General features: G+C 33.8%; 1 protein-coding gene and 1 pseudogene across 1 annotated transcript; one reads left to right on the top strand and one right to left on the bottom strand.

Moving 5' to 3' along the window:
- The first annotated feature begins 1,925 nt into the window (after positions 1–1,925).
- On the top strand, positions 1,926–8,405 carry jmjd8 (jumonji domain containing 8). Its single transcript, XM_054607921.1, has 9 exons — positions 1,926–2,130; positions 3,069–3,164; positions 3,566–3,614; positions 4,771–4,867; positions 5,025–5,093; positions 5,895–6,014; positions 6,967–7,034; positions 7,137–7,271; positions 8,061–8,405. The coding sequence occupies exons 1-9, from the start codon at positions 2,030–2,032 to the stop codon at positions 8,139–8,141; spliced, it is 816 nt and encodes a 271-aa protein (XP_054463896.1). The 5' UTR covers positions 1,926–2,029; the 3' UTR covers positions 8,142–8,405.
- A 2,368-nt stretch (positions 8,406–10,773) lies between these two features.
- On the bottom strand, positions 10,774–14,796 carry LOC129098841 (E3 ubiquitin-protein ligase CHIP-like; annotated as a pseudogene).
- Positions 14,797–16,525: the final 1,729 nt, after the last annotated feature.

Below are 16,525 nucleotides of genomic sequence, written 5' to 3'. Positions count from 1 at the left end.
ATGATTACGTTTTAAAATTAAGTTGGAAAAAATAAATATCCTAAAAGTTTTTAAAATTAAACTAATTTAACAAATTCACAAATCAATTTAAAAGAAGAATCTTTAACATAAAGTTTTCGAAATTAATATGTTGAGTTATTAAACAGACACATTAGTAAATAAATAAAATAAATCTATGTTTTATCTTTAAACATTTAATTATTAATTTGTCATTTAAATAAAGATTCAGGAAATGAATAATTGATTACATTTCTTATTTAATTAAAGCTTTATTAACATGGCTATAAAATAATTAAACCTCCAGACTCATATTTAAATCTACTAAAGAAATTAAAGTGAACAGATTAGATGATCAAATATTAGGATTATAATCCGGTTTTGTTTAAATCTTTTTACCTGATTTATTTCTGTAAAACTGAATTTTATATGTTTATGACATTAAACTTTTGCACTGACGGTGAATTTTACAAGTAGAAGAACTCCTGTGATGAAGAGTGACAATGAAGATGTGTATATTTGTGTTTTTATTCACTTTATTACCTCTTTAATCTATTAATTATTAATTACTAATGCCTTGCTTTGTTTTGCACTGAGCAGCTGCAACTGTGGTTCTTGTAAAGCATCAAATACATGAAGTTTACATAATATATACATTAATTAACAGTTACATATTTTACATTTAGTCAAATACTTGTTGCAGTTCATTGTGACGCTAGACAATATAACAACAACTGAGCTGTACCACAAATATTTTAAATACATTTGAACTGTTTGTCTGTTTTATGTGGAATAAAATATTTGTTCTTAACATTTGGAGAATTTATTTTTATTTTCACTTCCTGTGAAGCGACTAAAAAGGAAAATGACTGAGACTACAGAGATGAAACATTCAAATAATTTACTGAAGTAGAAGTACTAATACTACACAGTGTAAATACTCCACTACAAGTAGAAGTCCTGCATTTAAAATATCACATAATCCAATATTTATTATAGTACTGTATTAAAGTGGAATTTTGACATACGTGTACTGTCCTTGAATATTTACATTTTCTACTTCTACTGCATTTTAGAGAGAAGTATTGTACTTTACACTACTGTTAATGTATCTGACAGCTTTTACTAGTATGAAAAAAGTGTATTATTAGCTCCAATAATACTTTAAATATGTTAATTTAACATTCAATCAGTTGTAGTATTCCAATAATATGCAACACTCTGGTTTTGCATAAATAGTACTTTAATATATATTTTATTGATTTCAGTTTTCTGCTTATATGTATGTACTTTTACTTATGTAAGAATTTAAATATTTATATAAATTAAAGGAATTTTACCTTTAATGTAGTATATTTGTCAGAGTATTCTTTTATTGTGGTATTATACTTTTACTCAAGTAAAACATGTCAGTACTTCTTCCACAACTAGTATCAAGTATACATATTATGAATATATTCATAGTTTTATAGGTATAATAGTACATACAAGATATTAGATACAGGATATATATATATAATAATATATACAATTATTACATGTTGTATATGCCCATGCTATAGACTACATATACACATTTAAATATGACATATTACACAGAATAATACAATACTTGATAGAATACACTGTAACATAATAGTGTTTGATTGAAAATAAATTAAAATGATTAGAATAATAAAAAAAGTTAAACTTTATGTTTTGAAGATGGAACCACGTTGTACATCAAAGTCATCAAAATTGTTGAGAATTAGCTTCCTGCTAATCAATTAAATGATGAATCGTCTCATCTGTAAAGTTTAACATTAACACTTTATTCTGTAAAGTACAAGTACCTCAAAACTGTACTAAGAGTTATACAGTGTAGTTCATAGTTCCCACGCAACTTGAACGCAGCACGCAGTCAGATTAATGTGGGGGCTTCTGATTGGCTATCCGGCCGGAAGCGAAATGACGGTTCGTTTTCCGGGATAATGAGAGACGTGATGTTCTCCTGCTCTAAGTTAAATACACGTTTTCATCAATAGAGTTTTGAATGGAATATAAAACGTGTGTGTTAACGACATGGAGGCAGTTTGTTCTGATATATTTCATCGGAGTGAAGGCAGCGGAGCCGTCCGGTGACGGAGGCGGCTGGTGAGTCCACAAACCCGGGTCAACACTACACCCACACACGTGTATTATTATTATTATTATTATTATTGTACGTTGTTATGAATCGTACCACTAGCTTGGCCGCAACACCTGCTACTCGAACTGAGCTTCACACCAAACTCCGTTTAATATTCTGTCACTTTAACGTTTGCCTTCATATCCAGCAGCTGTTTGAAAGAGGTGAAGGCAACAAGATGTAAACAATCTGCTGAAGAGGAATGAATGATTATTTATCTATAACTAATCATTCATTCCTCTTAACCTGACTCTAAAATAAACGAAAAGTTAAATGATGTTTTGAACAGATTTCATTACCAGTGTTCCTCTGAGCTCAAACATCCACAGTGTTTGCTTCATGGAGCCCAGTATCACTGTCTTATGTATATTTATTTATATGTTAATACACACACACACACACACACACACACACACACACACACACACACACATACATATATATACAGTGCCAGTCAAAAGTTTGGACACACCTTCTCATTCAATGGTGTTTCTTTATTTTTATTTTTATTTTTTTCTACATTGTAGATTAATATTGAAGACATCCAAACTATGAAGGAACACATATGGAATTATGTGGCAAACAAACAAATGCTCAACAAACCAGAATATGTTTTAGATTTTAGATTCTTCAAAGTAGTTGAATGAGAAGGTGTGTCCAAACTTTTGACTGGTACTGTGTACTGTGTATATATATATATATATATATATATATATATATATACATACATACACACACACACACACACACACACACACACACACACACACACATATTTTGTTTTTTATAAAATAATTATATAAAAGATAAATAATTCCTAATTATATTTTATATATAAAATGTATTTTTTTTGCACAAGGTATTGATGTTTTGTTCTGATGTCCGTCTCTGCCTCTGTGTTCAGGTCATTAGACTCAGATTATAGATTACAGGATGAAGGTCTCTGTAACATCGATGTGTTGGACAGATCCTCGCTCTCACATCAACAGTTCATTGAAAGGTACGAATAAGATGATTTATCCCCAAATAAATCCTTTAAATGCCACATAATTATATCATAATATCAGGTACTTTTGTGTATTTGCAAGGTCACAAAGGGCAGCAGTACATCAAGTGATGTACAGTTTTTACATATATTTGATTTGTCGATTTCTGGATTTTCTAGTCCTTCTAAGCTAAAACTAATATCACCATGACAACCACCCTAAACACACAAACCTAGAAACACAACAGAAGCATCCTAACCATTAGTTAATATGTGGATTCAATGTTGGGTCTCTAATAGAGAAAAAAATATTTTAAATGCAAAGTTTACATTTTCAGATAAGAGAGTCCAACAGTATTTTTTTCTAACATTTCTTATCTCACATGTTTTCTGCTGATCAAACATTATTTCTTCAGGTATGCATACAGCAGACCGGTGATCCTCAGAGGTCTGACTGATAACACGGTGAGTTTAACGAACACTTTATCGTTCATGTTGGCTGCAGAGTGACGCATGTTACTGGTTCAAACTTGAACAGTTTGTCATGTAGTTGCATTTGTGTGGTAAATGTTTTAACTGTTTGTTTTAAGTGAAGAAATTCACTCTGACTATTTGATTCATACTCAACCACATTTATATTCATATAAAATTAGACTTAAATGGTGCAATGAAAATATAATAAATATTTAAAAGAAAATAAATGTGGAAATATAAAGAAGAATAAAGGAAAATAATAAATAAGTAAATAAAAAAATAGGGAATATACATAGTTAGTTCTATTTTATATATATATATATATATATATATATATATATATATATATATATATATATATATATTATATATTATTTCTTCAGGTATGCATACATATATATATATATATATATACTTATATATTATATCTGTATATGTTTTGTATACAAGTTACTCTATTTTTCTGTATATTTATTTTTATTAATTTTGATATAATATCTTTTATTACATTTGTATGCCTTTTAATATTTCCTTATTCTTTCCCCTGCTGCTATTTCCACATTTTTTAAATTTACTTATTTATTCTTTTATTTTTCTTTACATTTCTACGTATGCACTTCAAATCACTTAGCTGATTTAAAAAAATGTGTTACAGGATGGATTTTTTTCTTAAAGGCATCCAGCATGCAGAGATTGAAGAACTATTCAGATAATTTACTTCAGTAAAGTTTACTTAGGTATTACTAGAAAACTGTACTTAAAGTATCAAAAGTAAAAGTAATCATTATGCAGAACGAGATATCATGGAAAATCTTAATCTAACAAATTTAGTGGAGTAAAAATATTTACCTCTGAGATGTAGTGGATTAGAGGTATAAAGTATCAGTAGAAGTATAAAGCGCAGTACTGCATGTTCTTACTGTAGAGTCTAAAGTATCAGGTCAGTTTTATTGTTTTGTCTCCAGCAGATCGTCTTTAAAATGAAACTAAAGAACCAAAATTCCTTCACTTTTCATCTCAAATTAAATCTGAAAGTCGGAACTTAAACCTCATTGTTTCATCTGGAAGTGTTCTCACATTCACACTGTTGATTTACAGTAAAACACTGGAGTGAAACAAATATATAAATACATTCATTGTGTTTCAGAGATTCCGGTCGTTGTGCTCGAGGTCCAGTTTATTAGAAGAATATGGAGAGCTGAGAGTTCGGCTCAGCACAGCCAACACTTACTCCTACAGGAAAGGTTCCACTCTCTTTACTCTTATTGATTTATCTATTTATCGATTGATTGATTGATTGATTGATTGATTGATTGATTGATTGATTGATTGATTGATTGATTGATTGATTGATTGATGGTTTAAACGGCTGAAACACTCACTGTGGTCCCTTTGCTCCAGTGGACGTCCCTCTGCAGGAGTACGTGGACGTTTTGCTGAGGCCTCAGTCTGCAGACGTCCTCGGCAGCGGTGAGTTCAAAGACATCTCCTCCTGCAGCGAGGTGGAGGAGACCAGTTTTAAACGACATAATGTAGAATAAAATAAAAGTTCAATGAGGTTTTGTATTGAATTCAACCCAGTGTTCAGTCACTGGAGCCAAATCTCAACAACAAAGGTTTAAATCCTGATTTATTATATTTTTGTGTCTCTAAAGCCGACTGAAAACTGATGTGTGTTTTTACACACATCAGTTTTTAAATGAAGATCTGAATGATTTTAAAGTTCAGAGACTCACCATTAATGAAGATCGTCTTAGAGTTTCTCCTGAAGGTGGTCGTTTGTTCTTAAACAAATCTCATGTGCAGATCAACCAACAATATGTGATGGTCTGTCTCTTAATACTTTCCTGACTTCCTGTCTGTGGCTCTCAGCTCAAAGCTCATTGGTTAACTGTTTAGTTAATTTATATATACTAAAATCACAAAAAAGCCTTGAAGAGCTTAACAATCAAACAAAACGGGTCTTCTCTCCTCAAACCTTTTTCTAAGAAAAGAAAAAGTAAACTTTAAGTCTTTTACACACATAAGTTTTCAGTCGGTCTTAAAGAGCCAAAATATTATAAATCAGGATGTAAACCTGTTTGTTATTTATTTATTATTATATAATTACATATATATAATAAATAAATAAGAATAAAAAAATATATATATTACATTACATTACAGTCATTTGGCAGACGCTTTTATCCAAAGCGATATATATATATATATATATATATATAGTTTCATCATTAATCTCCTAAACAGCTGCTCTGTTTCTGTCTCCTGCAGAAACTCTGTATTTCTTCGGAGACAATAACTTCACTGAGTGGCAGCGTTTGTTCGATCAGTACAAGTCTCCGCCGTACGTCCTGCCTCGGACCAGCGGAGCGTACAGCTTCGGGATCGCAGGTTAGAGAGCTCAAACCTCTGATGTCTGTGACGTCCAAACACTGATATCTGAAACAGATAAATAAAGATATTATTCTTTACTTCTGTGCTTCTAAACATTTCTACTTCTCTGGGGACATTTGTATCTTTTTAATGTTTAATAATAAATATTGTTTTTAATGCACGTAACCTAAAATCTGAAGTTGAACCTCATCTCTTATATTAAGTCAATAATAAACTGTTGAGCCAAAACACAGACACTCAGAGCCTGAAAGACAAAGATGTCCCATTAAAACCATTAAATAATAAGTTGTATTATATCAGGCTTTTAATCTACTTTTTAATATTTTCCACAATATTGAGACATTTTCTCATGTTTGTCCTAAACAAGCTATTTCTCAAACATAAATAGATATGTATACAAATCATTGTTGTTGCTAATAATTTACAGATAATGATACATGTTTTGTGTTTAAATTTTTTTTTTATAAACAACAGTGGCTTTATATAATCAAACTGATATTTAAAAGGTTTCAAATTCTGAAAAATAATGAATATTTGGTTGTAATGATCAGGACTAGCTGATTAAAAGATTTAACTCAGTGTAAGTGAAACATTAATATTTAATAATTTTATGGCAGTTTTATGACATAAGAAAATCAGAGAAACCTCTTCAGGATTACATCTTTTAAATCAACATTTCTTTTGTTTATGTTCGAAAAATGTATTCTTTCAATTAATAAATAGCCTTATTTTCATTTATTTTATATTTATGTAAAGCATTCTGAATGTCCTTGTTGTTCTTTATTAATAAACTCACCTAGTAGGATTTTTTTAATGAAAAGTTTCTTAGTTTTCTTAGAGTTTTATTTCAGCGACTGTTTTGCTTTCTGCGACTCGAATGCATCAGATATGAAAATGATTTATCACCTGAGGTCAGCTGTAAACCTTCAGGTCCGTGTTTGGTCTCCAGGTCCTGGAACCGGAGTCCCGTTTCACTGGCACGGTCCGGGATTCTCTGAGGTCATCTACGGGAGAAAGGTGAAGATAAATACCGGATTCTTCAGTTTCCTTCATGTAACGTTGATTTATATTGTTATTAATGAGTTCAGAATATTAAATTGCTTGTTTGTGATCTCACAGCGGTGGTTCCTCTACCCGCCGGACAAGGGGCCTCACTTCCACCCGAACCGCACCACCCTGTCCTGGGTGACGGAGATCTACCCTCAGCTACCGGAGGAAGAGGCTCCGCTGGAGTGCACCATCTCACCTGGAGAGGTAAACACGTTGGGTTTTATTAAAGGTACTGCTGGTTTATTAGTAGTATTTGTTTAAGTACACAGAGAAAATAAAGTTCAAAGATCCATCAAAAAGGTTTCCTGAAGAGAAGAAGAAGAAGAAGAAGAAGACTACAAACATTAGTTAACATTGACGTAAACACTGCAGCATTTAAAATAATTATGAAACTTAAAAACTGGCTCTTTAAATGTTTTTATGAGGCAGGAAATTAACTCAACACGTCCTCAAAAAAACACATACAGTTTATATATTTACTGATATATATATACTGATACTGATAAAAACAGACATTTATGTTTGATGCATTTTTGGTTTTAAAGAGGAACATTTTAAGGGTTTAAATGTGTATATGTGTGTATATATATATATGTATATATGTGTGTGTGTGTGTGTGTGTGTGTGTGTGTGTGTGTGTGTGTGTTTTTTTTATATATATATTTTCTTCTTTTCTTTTTTTTTTTCTTGTACCTTTAACCCTTAAAATGTTCCTCTTTAAAACCAAAAATGCATCAAACATAAATGTCTGCTTTCATCAGAAGAAGAAGAGGAAGAGACTTTTTTATAATAATAATAAATAATAATAGTGAATCTGAACAATGAGTTCTGAAACAACACTTTTAAATCAACACTTTTACATCACATTTTTCATTTCATCACTAAATCTCAGTTTCTCTGCTCGCTGCTTTGTTTTGACTCATATTTTCATAATTAACACAAAAATCATTAAAACTCACGTCTCCGTCTGTCAAAATGTGGTTTCTCCATCAGGTGCTGTATTTCCCCGACCGCTGGTGGCACGCCACCCTCAACCTGGACACCAGCGTCTTCATCTCCACCTTCCTCGGCTGAGCTTCTTCATCAGCTCGCCACTGTTTTTGATTTTATATCATAGTGCAGATCAGAGGAAGGAGAAACTCTCTCACTAAAAGTCTCTATTTGATTTTTAGTCTACATCACCACAGTTACATTCCAGCTTCACAAAGCAAAGATTCCATTTTTAAACCACGTTTTCTAATTATAAAACAATAAAAATGTGTATTTAATGAACAAAGGAGTAAAAGAGACATTTGGTCCAGTCTTTGGAGGAATAAAAATGTCTGCTGTTAAAATGTTGTCAGATTGTTTCTGTGGTTCTTTTAACAGATGAAGTTTTAAGATTTCACTGCAACAACATCGTGTTTCTGGTTTCCATCAGTCTAATAACATAACAGTTATTATAGAACATCAGGTAGTTAACACAAAGTCCAGCTGAGGACATGATGGATCACTGAACAGGTCGACTCGGTCCACCAGGCTCAGGCCCAAAAATGTCAGCCCCCCCCAAGAGTCATAAAAAGACCACAAAGAGACACATAAAGACTACAAAGAGACACATAAAGACTACAAAGAGACACAAAAGACTACAAAGAGGCACATAAAGACTACAGAGGCATAAACAACAGAAACAGAAAGCTACTAAAAAACCCTCTTCTGTAGGTGGAGAGAACGTTTTACGTCTTTGTTCAGAGGACCGTTGTCTGATAAACCTCCATTAACTGATTTAATATCTTTAGTTCTGAAGGTATTTAGTCATAAACTAAAGTGTTGGACACGTTTACATGTTGACCTGATGAGTAGTCAGAGGATCAATAAAGTTATTACAGTTTACTGAGGGGAACATAATGTATATTTCAGCTAAACAAAGATAAAAGCTACACATTTAGCACTAAAAATAAACTTTTCTAAACTGTCTTCAATCACAGAAGGAGATGAGACTTAAACTGAGATGTACAAAACATGAAACATTTATTTCATCACAACATTTAAACATGTTTGTGCAGCTGGTTGATCGTTCAAAGACGTGTTGAGCTGTAAGAAGTCTCACTACTACTGAAGACTAGAAACAGAAACGTAGTAAGAAGTAAATCTGATCCTTTCAGTACATTTAAATTATCTGACTTTAATTTGAAGCTGGATTATAATCGTCACATTAAAACAGAAAGGATGACCAGCAACATGCAGCTGTTTGAGACATGATGTCACATGATCTTTGTGTTCATACACAGAAATACCAACAATTAAAAAACAACTTCACCATCAACAAGGGGAAAAAAAGAGCAAAAACAAGTAAAAATGTATTTCATGCAGAGACAAACTCATAAAACGCAAAAATAATCTGAAAACACAATTTCTTAATTTACTGATTCAATATTTACAACAAAAACTGGTCTTTCCACCGACTGATGAGTTTCTCTCAACGACTACACCTCTCTCTCTCTCTTTCAGCGACAGCGCTACAATCTCCCCTCTTTTAGTTTGCCAGCAAACGCAACACTCTTCCTTTCATTTGTAATCTGATTACTTTAATCTGAGTCAGTTTCTTACTCCATGAACTGATAATCAATACTGACCTATACAGGAGGATTGAAAATGAAACGACTCTGATCTTTACAGACTGAGATTGAGCGTCTCATCTGATTAAACAAAGCTCACACAAACAGGTAGTAAACTGGTCTGACTAGTCCCAGTAAACAGGAGCAAACTGGAACCAACATGAGACAGAAACACAGAGAGGCTGTCCAACTATCAAAGTTCAGATTTCTGTCGTTGCTCCGACAATAAAACAGTTTTTTTTACTTCAGACTAAACTGAAATCTAATTAAATTAATATGTTTTTGTTAATTAATTGATCTACAGGATTCTTATTTTAAAATCAAACATTTGTTTTCCTTCTTTTGTTCCTTCTCTGTGCTTTAATATGCATTAATAATTTCAGTTTAACAGCATTTCATGACATCACTTCTAGTCTCATTAGCAAAGTTTAACTTTTAAAACTTTAAATACTTATAAAGTCACAGATTACGGATTTTGTTTTAATGGACGAGGAGATTATTGTGAGTATTTGTTTGAGAACTTGAAACCTGATCCAGTTATATTATATATTGTCTAATATATGATAATCATAACGACCAAATATTTATATTTTTCAGGATTTTAACCATTTAAAATGAAAATTTGTTTACACTGTTGTTTTTATGAAAAAAAGTACAAATTATTTCATATAATCTGGTTTAAAATATTTAAAAAGTAGTTTAGAAGTCAGAGCTCCAGATTAAAGCCTGGTATAATGGAATGTATGAGTGGTTTTAATGGGATTCAATGGGACATATTTGTCTAAGTGTCTGTATTTTATTTACACAGTTTATTATAGACTTCTAAAAGAAAAAACGAAAAAGAAACTACTTAGACACTTACATTAATACAAAATTAAAAATGTAAAGCCAAAAATGTCCCTAATGATAGAAAAGAGTTAAATAACTTGAAGTTTTAAAAATGTGTATTTAAGTATCCAGAGTTCTTAAAATATAAATGAACTTTGTGCTCTTAAACTTAAAGTGCTTTTTCGTCATAATCTGTTTCAGAAAATACGTCTAAAGTGCATTAAATTATATTTATTAAATAAAATAAAAATTATATTATATTATATTATATAAATGTTTGCTGTTTGGACTGAATCAGTTGGACTTCATGAAAACGTTTTTTTGCACAATTTAACTTTTAAGTCAAATGTTAAATGCAGTCTTTTACTGGTAACAGAGTGTTTTTATGCTGTAGTATTTCTACTTCCGAGTTCTTGTGAGAACGTTCCTGTTGAAGGTTTAACAGACAGCGACCTCTAGTGACGCATCTTTAAACTTTATTTGGCTTTTTCTTGATTTTAGAACTTTGATTTGTTGGTTTTACATTCACTTTATAAATTCTATCTTCAACTCATTCTTCCTGTAAAATCACTTTATAACTTTAGTTTTTATAGAAAAATAAAGTGTGTTTGTTACTTTGATGATTTCTAAACGACACAGATCATCAAACTGGAACAAGGCGATAAAGTTTGATCTTTTCTTAAATTTAAATGGACAGCCCATCTGAATCAGTTCTGAATCGGTTCTGAATCAGTTCTGAATCGGTTCTGAATCGATTCTGAATCAGTTCTGAATCGGTTCTGAATCGGTTCCTGTGCTCTGATTGGTCAGTAGTCCTCCACCCATCCGTTCTCCAGAATAAAAGCATCAATGACTTCCTTCATGGCGAGGTTTGGGATGAGCTGATCCTGGGTCAGAGGTGAACGGGTCACCGGGTCAAAATGGCCGACTCGCTGCAAGTAGAGTAGAGTATTTATACAGCGGGGTATTAGTACTTTTACAGATTTTTTTTACAGTATGCAATAGTACTTTTACTTGAACTACAGTATTTATACAGTAAAGTATTCATATTTTTTTCTGTAACAGTGTGTATTTGTACTTTAAGGCAAAAGAGTATTTTTAAAGAGAAGTATTCATACTTATAGGAATAATGAATAATTATACTTATACTTATATTGTACAAGAGTATTTTTACAGAGTAGTATTGGTACTTTTAATTGAACAAGAGTATTTCTTACAGTGTGGTATCAGTACCTTTACTTGTACCACAGTATTTCCACAGAGTAGTATCAGTACTTTTACTTGTAGTAGAGTATTTTCACAGAGTAGTATTGGTACTTTTACCTGTACCACAGTATTTTCACAGAGTAGTATATCAGTACTTTTACCTGAACCACAGTATTTTCACAGAGTAGTATCACTATTTTTACCTGAACCACAGTATTTCCACAGAGTAGTATCACTACTTTTACTTGTAGTAGAGTATTTTCACAGAGTAGTATCTGAGTATTTTTACCTGTACAACAGTATTTTTACAGAGTAGTATCAGTACTTGTACCTGCAGGTGCTCTTCGATGTCCTTCCTGTCGTAGGTGACTCCACTCGGAGTGATGCACGGCTCTCTCATCAGCTCAAAGCTGATCTTCCCACACAGGAAGTCAGGGATCTCTCTCTTCTAAAACAAACAAAATTATTTTACTTTAAACCTCTTAAGAGATGACATTATGTCTGTAACATCAACATCATCAATACATTTGATTATTTTCATCTCGATCATGTGACCTCATCATCACTGACCTTCCTCTTCTCGTCTACCTGACAGAACAGCTCCTCCATGTCGGACAGATACTTGTCCTGAAGAGAAACACACCTTATAGAGGTTAGAAATAATCAGACGACAACAACAGGTTATTACTGGATATATGTTATTAAATAGGGATACTACTACAGTAATTAGGAAATGAGAAGAATCAATATATATATTCAGAATAATCATAATATCTTCACTAACACGCTGACAACTTTAATTCAAGAGAGTTTTAAGTACGGAGCAGGAGTATTCTTCTGGTTCTTTAAAGTGAATCCAATGCTTCATGTGTTAAAGCTGCATTCTCTCTACTGACCATCAGGCGGCGACTCCTCTGGTTGTATAGAAGTCTATGAGAAAATGACTCTACTTCTCTCTTGATTTATTCCCTCAGTAAACATTGTAAACATGAGTTTATGGTCTCAATCTCTAGTTTCAAGTCTTCTTCAATACAGCATGATGTTCATTTAGTAAATTATGGTCCATTTAGAGTCGAATAGACCGTAAAGCAGGGTATGCTTTAGGGCGGGGCTGCACACTGATTGACAGGTCGACACCAGAGAAGTATCTCTACGTCACTCCTCCTCAGTCCAAATATGGTCACTTCCTGTTCACTGGAAAGGGGAAAAAACAACATGGTGCCTCCTGATGGACAGTAGAGAGAATGCAGCTTTAAGACATGAAGCACTGGCTTCACTTTGCAGAACCTTTGGTTTCCTACTGTGTTTTTATGAACAACATCATGGTATTAAACCTACATGTTTGGTGTGGTTCTCGTTTGGATGGTTCTGAATTCTGCCGTCGTCTGACTTGTCCTCTTGTTTCTGTCTGCAGCCCTCCAGCTCTCTGCAGATTAAACCAGACAAACTTCACTTTCACAGGATCCAGTTATATTTCAGACGTGTATTCTTCGTCATGGACGGACTGGACCTGCCTCTTTTTCTCGGCGAGGATGAGTTTGGTGAGGTAAGCGTGCAGCTCGCTCTCCTGGTTGATCCTCCTCTCCTCCATGTTGTTCCAACGTTTCTTCTTGGCGATCCGCAGAGCGCTGGGGATGTCGTCTCCAAAGTTCAGACGCTGCTCCTTGGCTAGGTTATAAGCTGTGAAACAAACGTAACGATACACCTCTCTCACTGTGTGTTAACTATAACTACACCAGTAACTCAGAGGTGGAGAATCCGTCGTACCTCTCTGCAGGTTGCCGATGGCCTCGTCGTAGCTCTCCATCTCCAGGTGACACTGACCCATGAAGAAGTGAGCTTTGACCGACTGGCCGTCGAGCTCCAGAGCGTGTCTGCAGTCGGACAGAGCTTTGTCGTACTGCTGCAGCTTCACGTAGCACAGCGCTCTGTTGGTGTAGTACGCCGGGACGGACGGAATGTGGGTCTGAAACAATAACACACTGAGTCAACCTTCTGCTCTTCACATTCTCAACTTGACAGGATCCATCAAATACAGACTTATGATGCGATGTTTTGTACCGTATCATATAGTATTGTATGGAATAGTATTGAATCTTGAAGGATGAAATCGTATCAAATTGAAAAGTAACAAATTGTATTGTGACGTATGGTATTGAATCGCAATGTAACGCTCCATGTTGTATCGTATCATATCGTGTTGTATCGTAACATATCATGTTGTATCGTAATGTATCGTGTTGTATCGTAAGGTATCGAAACATATTGTGTTGTATCGCAACGTATCGTGTTGTATCGTAACATATCGTGCTGTATGGTTTTGTATCATAAAATATGTTAACATATCGTGTTGTATCGTAATGTATCGTAATGTATCGTATTGTATTGTGTTGTATCGTTTTGTATCGTAATGTATCGCAATGTATCGTAACGTATTGTATCGTAACATATAGTGTTGTATCGTAACATCATGTTGTATCGTAACGTATTGTATTGTAACGTATTGTATCGTAACGTATTGTATCGTAACGTATTGTATCGTAACGTATTGTATCGTAACAGATCATGTTGTATCGAAACGTATCGTGTTGTATCGTAACATCGTGTTGTATCGTAACATCGTGTTGTATCGTAACTTGTTGTATTGCAATGTGTTGTATCGAATTGTGTTGTATTGTATCGTAACGTATAGTTGCTTAACGTTTAGTTGCATATCGTATCGTAACCTATGGTAACATATCGTAACGTATTGCATTATAATAGATATCTTTAGGAGAAACCCTTGGTTGTTTAATGTATTCAGGCTGTTTAAAAAGTGAAGTAGAACCCAGTTATTTAAACACTATAACATATTATAGTATATATTATATAACACTGTTCCTGGTTTCCTCTTACGATGGCTCTGCTGTAGCAGGAAGCGGCCTCCAGGTACTTGCGGCTCAAGAACAGGCGGTTGCCCTGCTCTTTCAGCTCCTGAGCCGACACCGAGGCGCTTTTCTCCGGGCTTTCTGACATTCTGTCCACCAGGCTCGCTGCGCCGCCGGCAGCCGCCCCTTCAGTCTGCTTCCCAATCCTGACGCTCGGATCCAAACGGACCAGGACGGAAAACTGAGACAGGAAGAGCACAGACAGAGACATTAAGGCTGTGATAGATGTTATTTAAGGCCAAGGTGTTCAACAACCGCTCCAGGTTGTTTCTGGAAATCTCTGGAAATATTTATACTTGTACTGACTTCTTTGTATATGTTTTGAAAAAGTAATTACATTTATTTAAATTAATAAAATAAAAAAAGCCTGTTCTCCATTTAAATTAAGCCATGTATCAAGTCTGTTAAACTCTTTCCATGTTTAATGTGGGTTAGCTAAAAAGTATATAAGAAAACTGCAGCTAGTTTAGTTTAAACTTAAACAAAGACAATCTTTTAGAAGATTAATAAAGCATTAAATAACCTTGCTCCTCCTACATCAGACATCTTTATTTGTTTATGCTCCAGCCGGATTAATAAGGTCCTCCAACACTTTTCTTTTACATGTTCCTTCTGTTTTTATGCCCCTAAACTGTGGAACCATCTGCCTCTGGATGCTAGAATAAAAACCTCTTTCTATATTTTTAAAATTAAATGAAAGAGCTATCTTTTTAATCTGGGTTTTATTTTTGGAATAATGTTACAGCCATTGTTTTATATGCTTTAATCACTGTTCATTGCTGGTGTTTATTTTATTTTATTTATTGAATGTCTTTTACATTTTATTGATGTAATTTTAGGTCTTGCAAAAAGTCCATTTACTGTTGTTAATTGACAGAATTTAAATTATGATTTTTTCTTTATAAAAATAAACAGTATTTCTGAGTGGCCTTGTTATTCATTTCAAGGTAATTTATTGAGGTAATTAAGAGCTGCAGGTGAGGGAGTGTTTTGGGGAGGTGGAGGTGGATCAGGAGGAGGGGGGCTGTAATACTACTGCCTCATCAGGGCCGTGAGGTTGGGGTGTATTTAATGATACTGTCCAACAGGAAACCCCGCATGTCTCTTGCTGATTGAGTTATTGAACATTAAACACCTTAAAACAGATGTTTCTGGCGTTACTGCGTGTCCTCTCCTCTCATTTACATGATGACACGTTATTGATTGTTCTCATACATCACTGCTGACATTACAAACATCCTGACTTACAACATTTCAGCTACATTTAAGATGCTGTTTTGAGTGAATCGTTGCTAAACTTAGCTAATGTTAGCTAGCATCACCTGTGTGACGTCTAGCTGAAGCTAACAAACCTTCATCAATCAATTATTTAACAGATACATAATCAAAACATCCCACTGACATACCTGTGTAGCTGCTGTCTCACCGCTCTGACTGAGCTGACGGTGTAATCAAATCAAAAACGTTATTAATTAGCTATTTCTTGTGATGCAGCTAGGTGGCTAGCTACCTAGCTACCAGTTGTCTTGCCAACAGATGTTTTGGTTGGGTCTGTGACGTCAAACGCGTCATCGGAGGACACGCCCAACGTCAACAATGAAAATCTTAAGTTTTTAGTTGATAGTTTTTATTGTGGGAAAAAAGACGTTTTCAAAATAATAGATTCATTATTATTAAATAAATTATATATATATATTAAAAAAAACCAAGTGTGGACACACCTTCTCATTCAACTACTTTGAAGAATATAAAATAAGATAAAATAAGATAATCCTTATTACATTACATTACATTACATTACAGTCATTTAGCAGACGCTTTTATCCAAAGCGACTTACAGGAAGTATTAGTCCCGCAGCAGGGGAATTTACAGGATTACAGCAGCATAGGTTATAGTGCA

The sequence above is a fragment of the Anoplopoma fimbria genome, chromosome 11 (assembly GCF_027596085.1).
Source record: "Anoplopoma fimbria isolate UVic2021 breed Golden Eagle Sablefish chromosome 11, Afim_UVic_2022, whole genome shotgun sequence".
NCBI classification, from domain to species: domain Eukaryota; kingdom Metazoa; phylum Chordata; class Actinopteri; order Perciformes; family Anoplopomatidae; genus Anoplopoma; species Anoplopoma fimbria.
The sequence above is the reverse complement of the archived record's forward strand: the minus strand, read 5'-3'. Positions and strand labels throughout refer to the sequence as shown.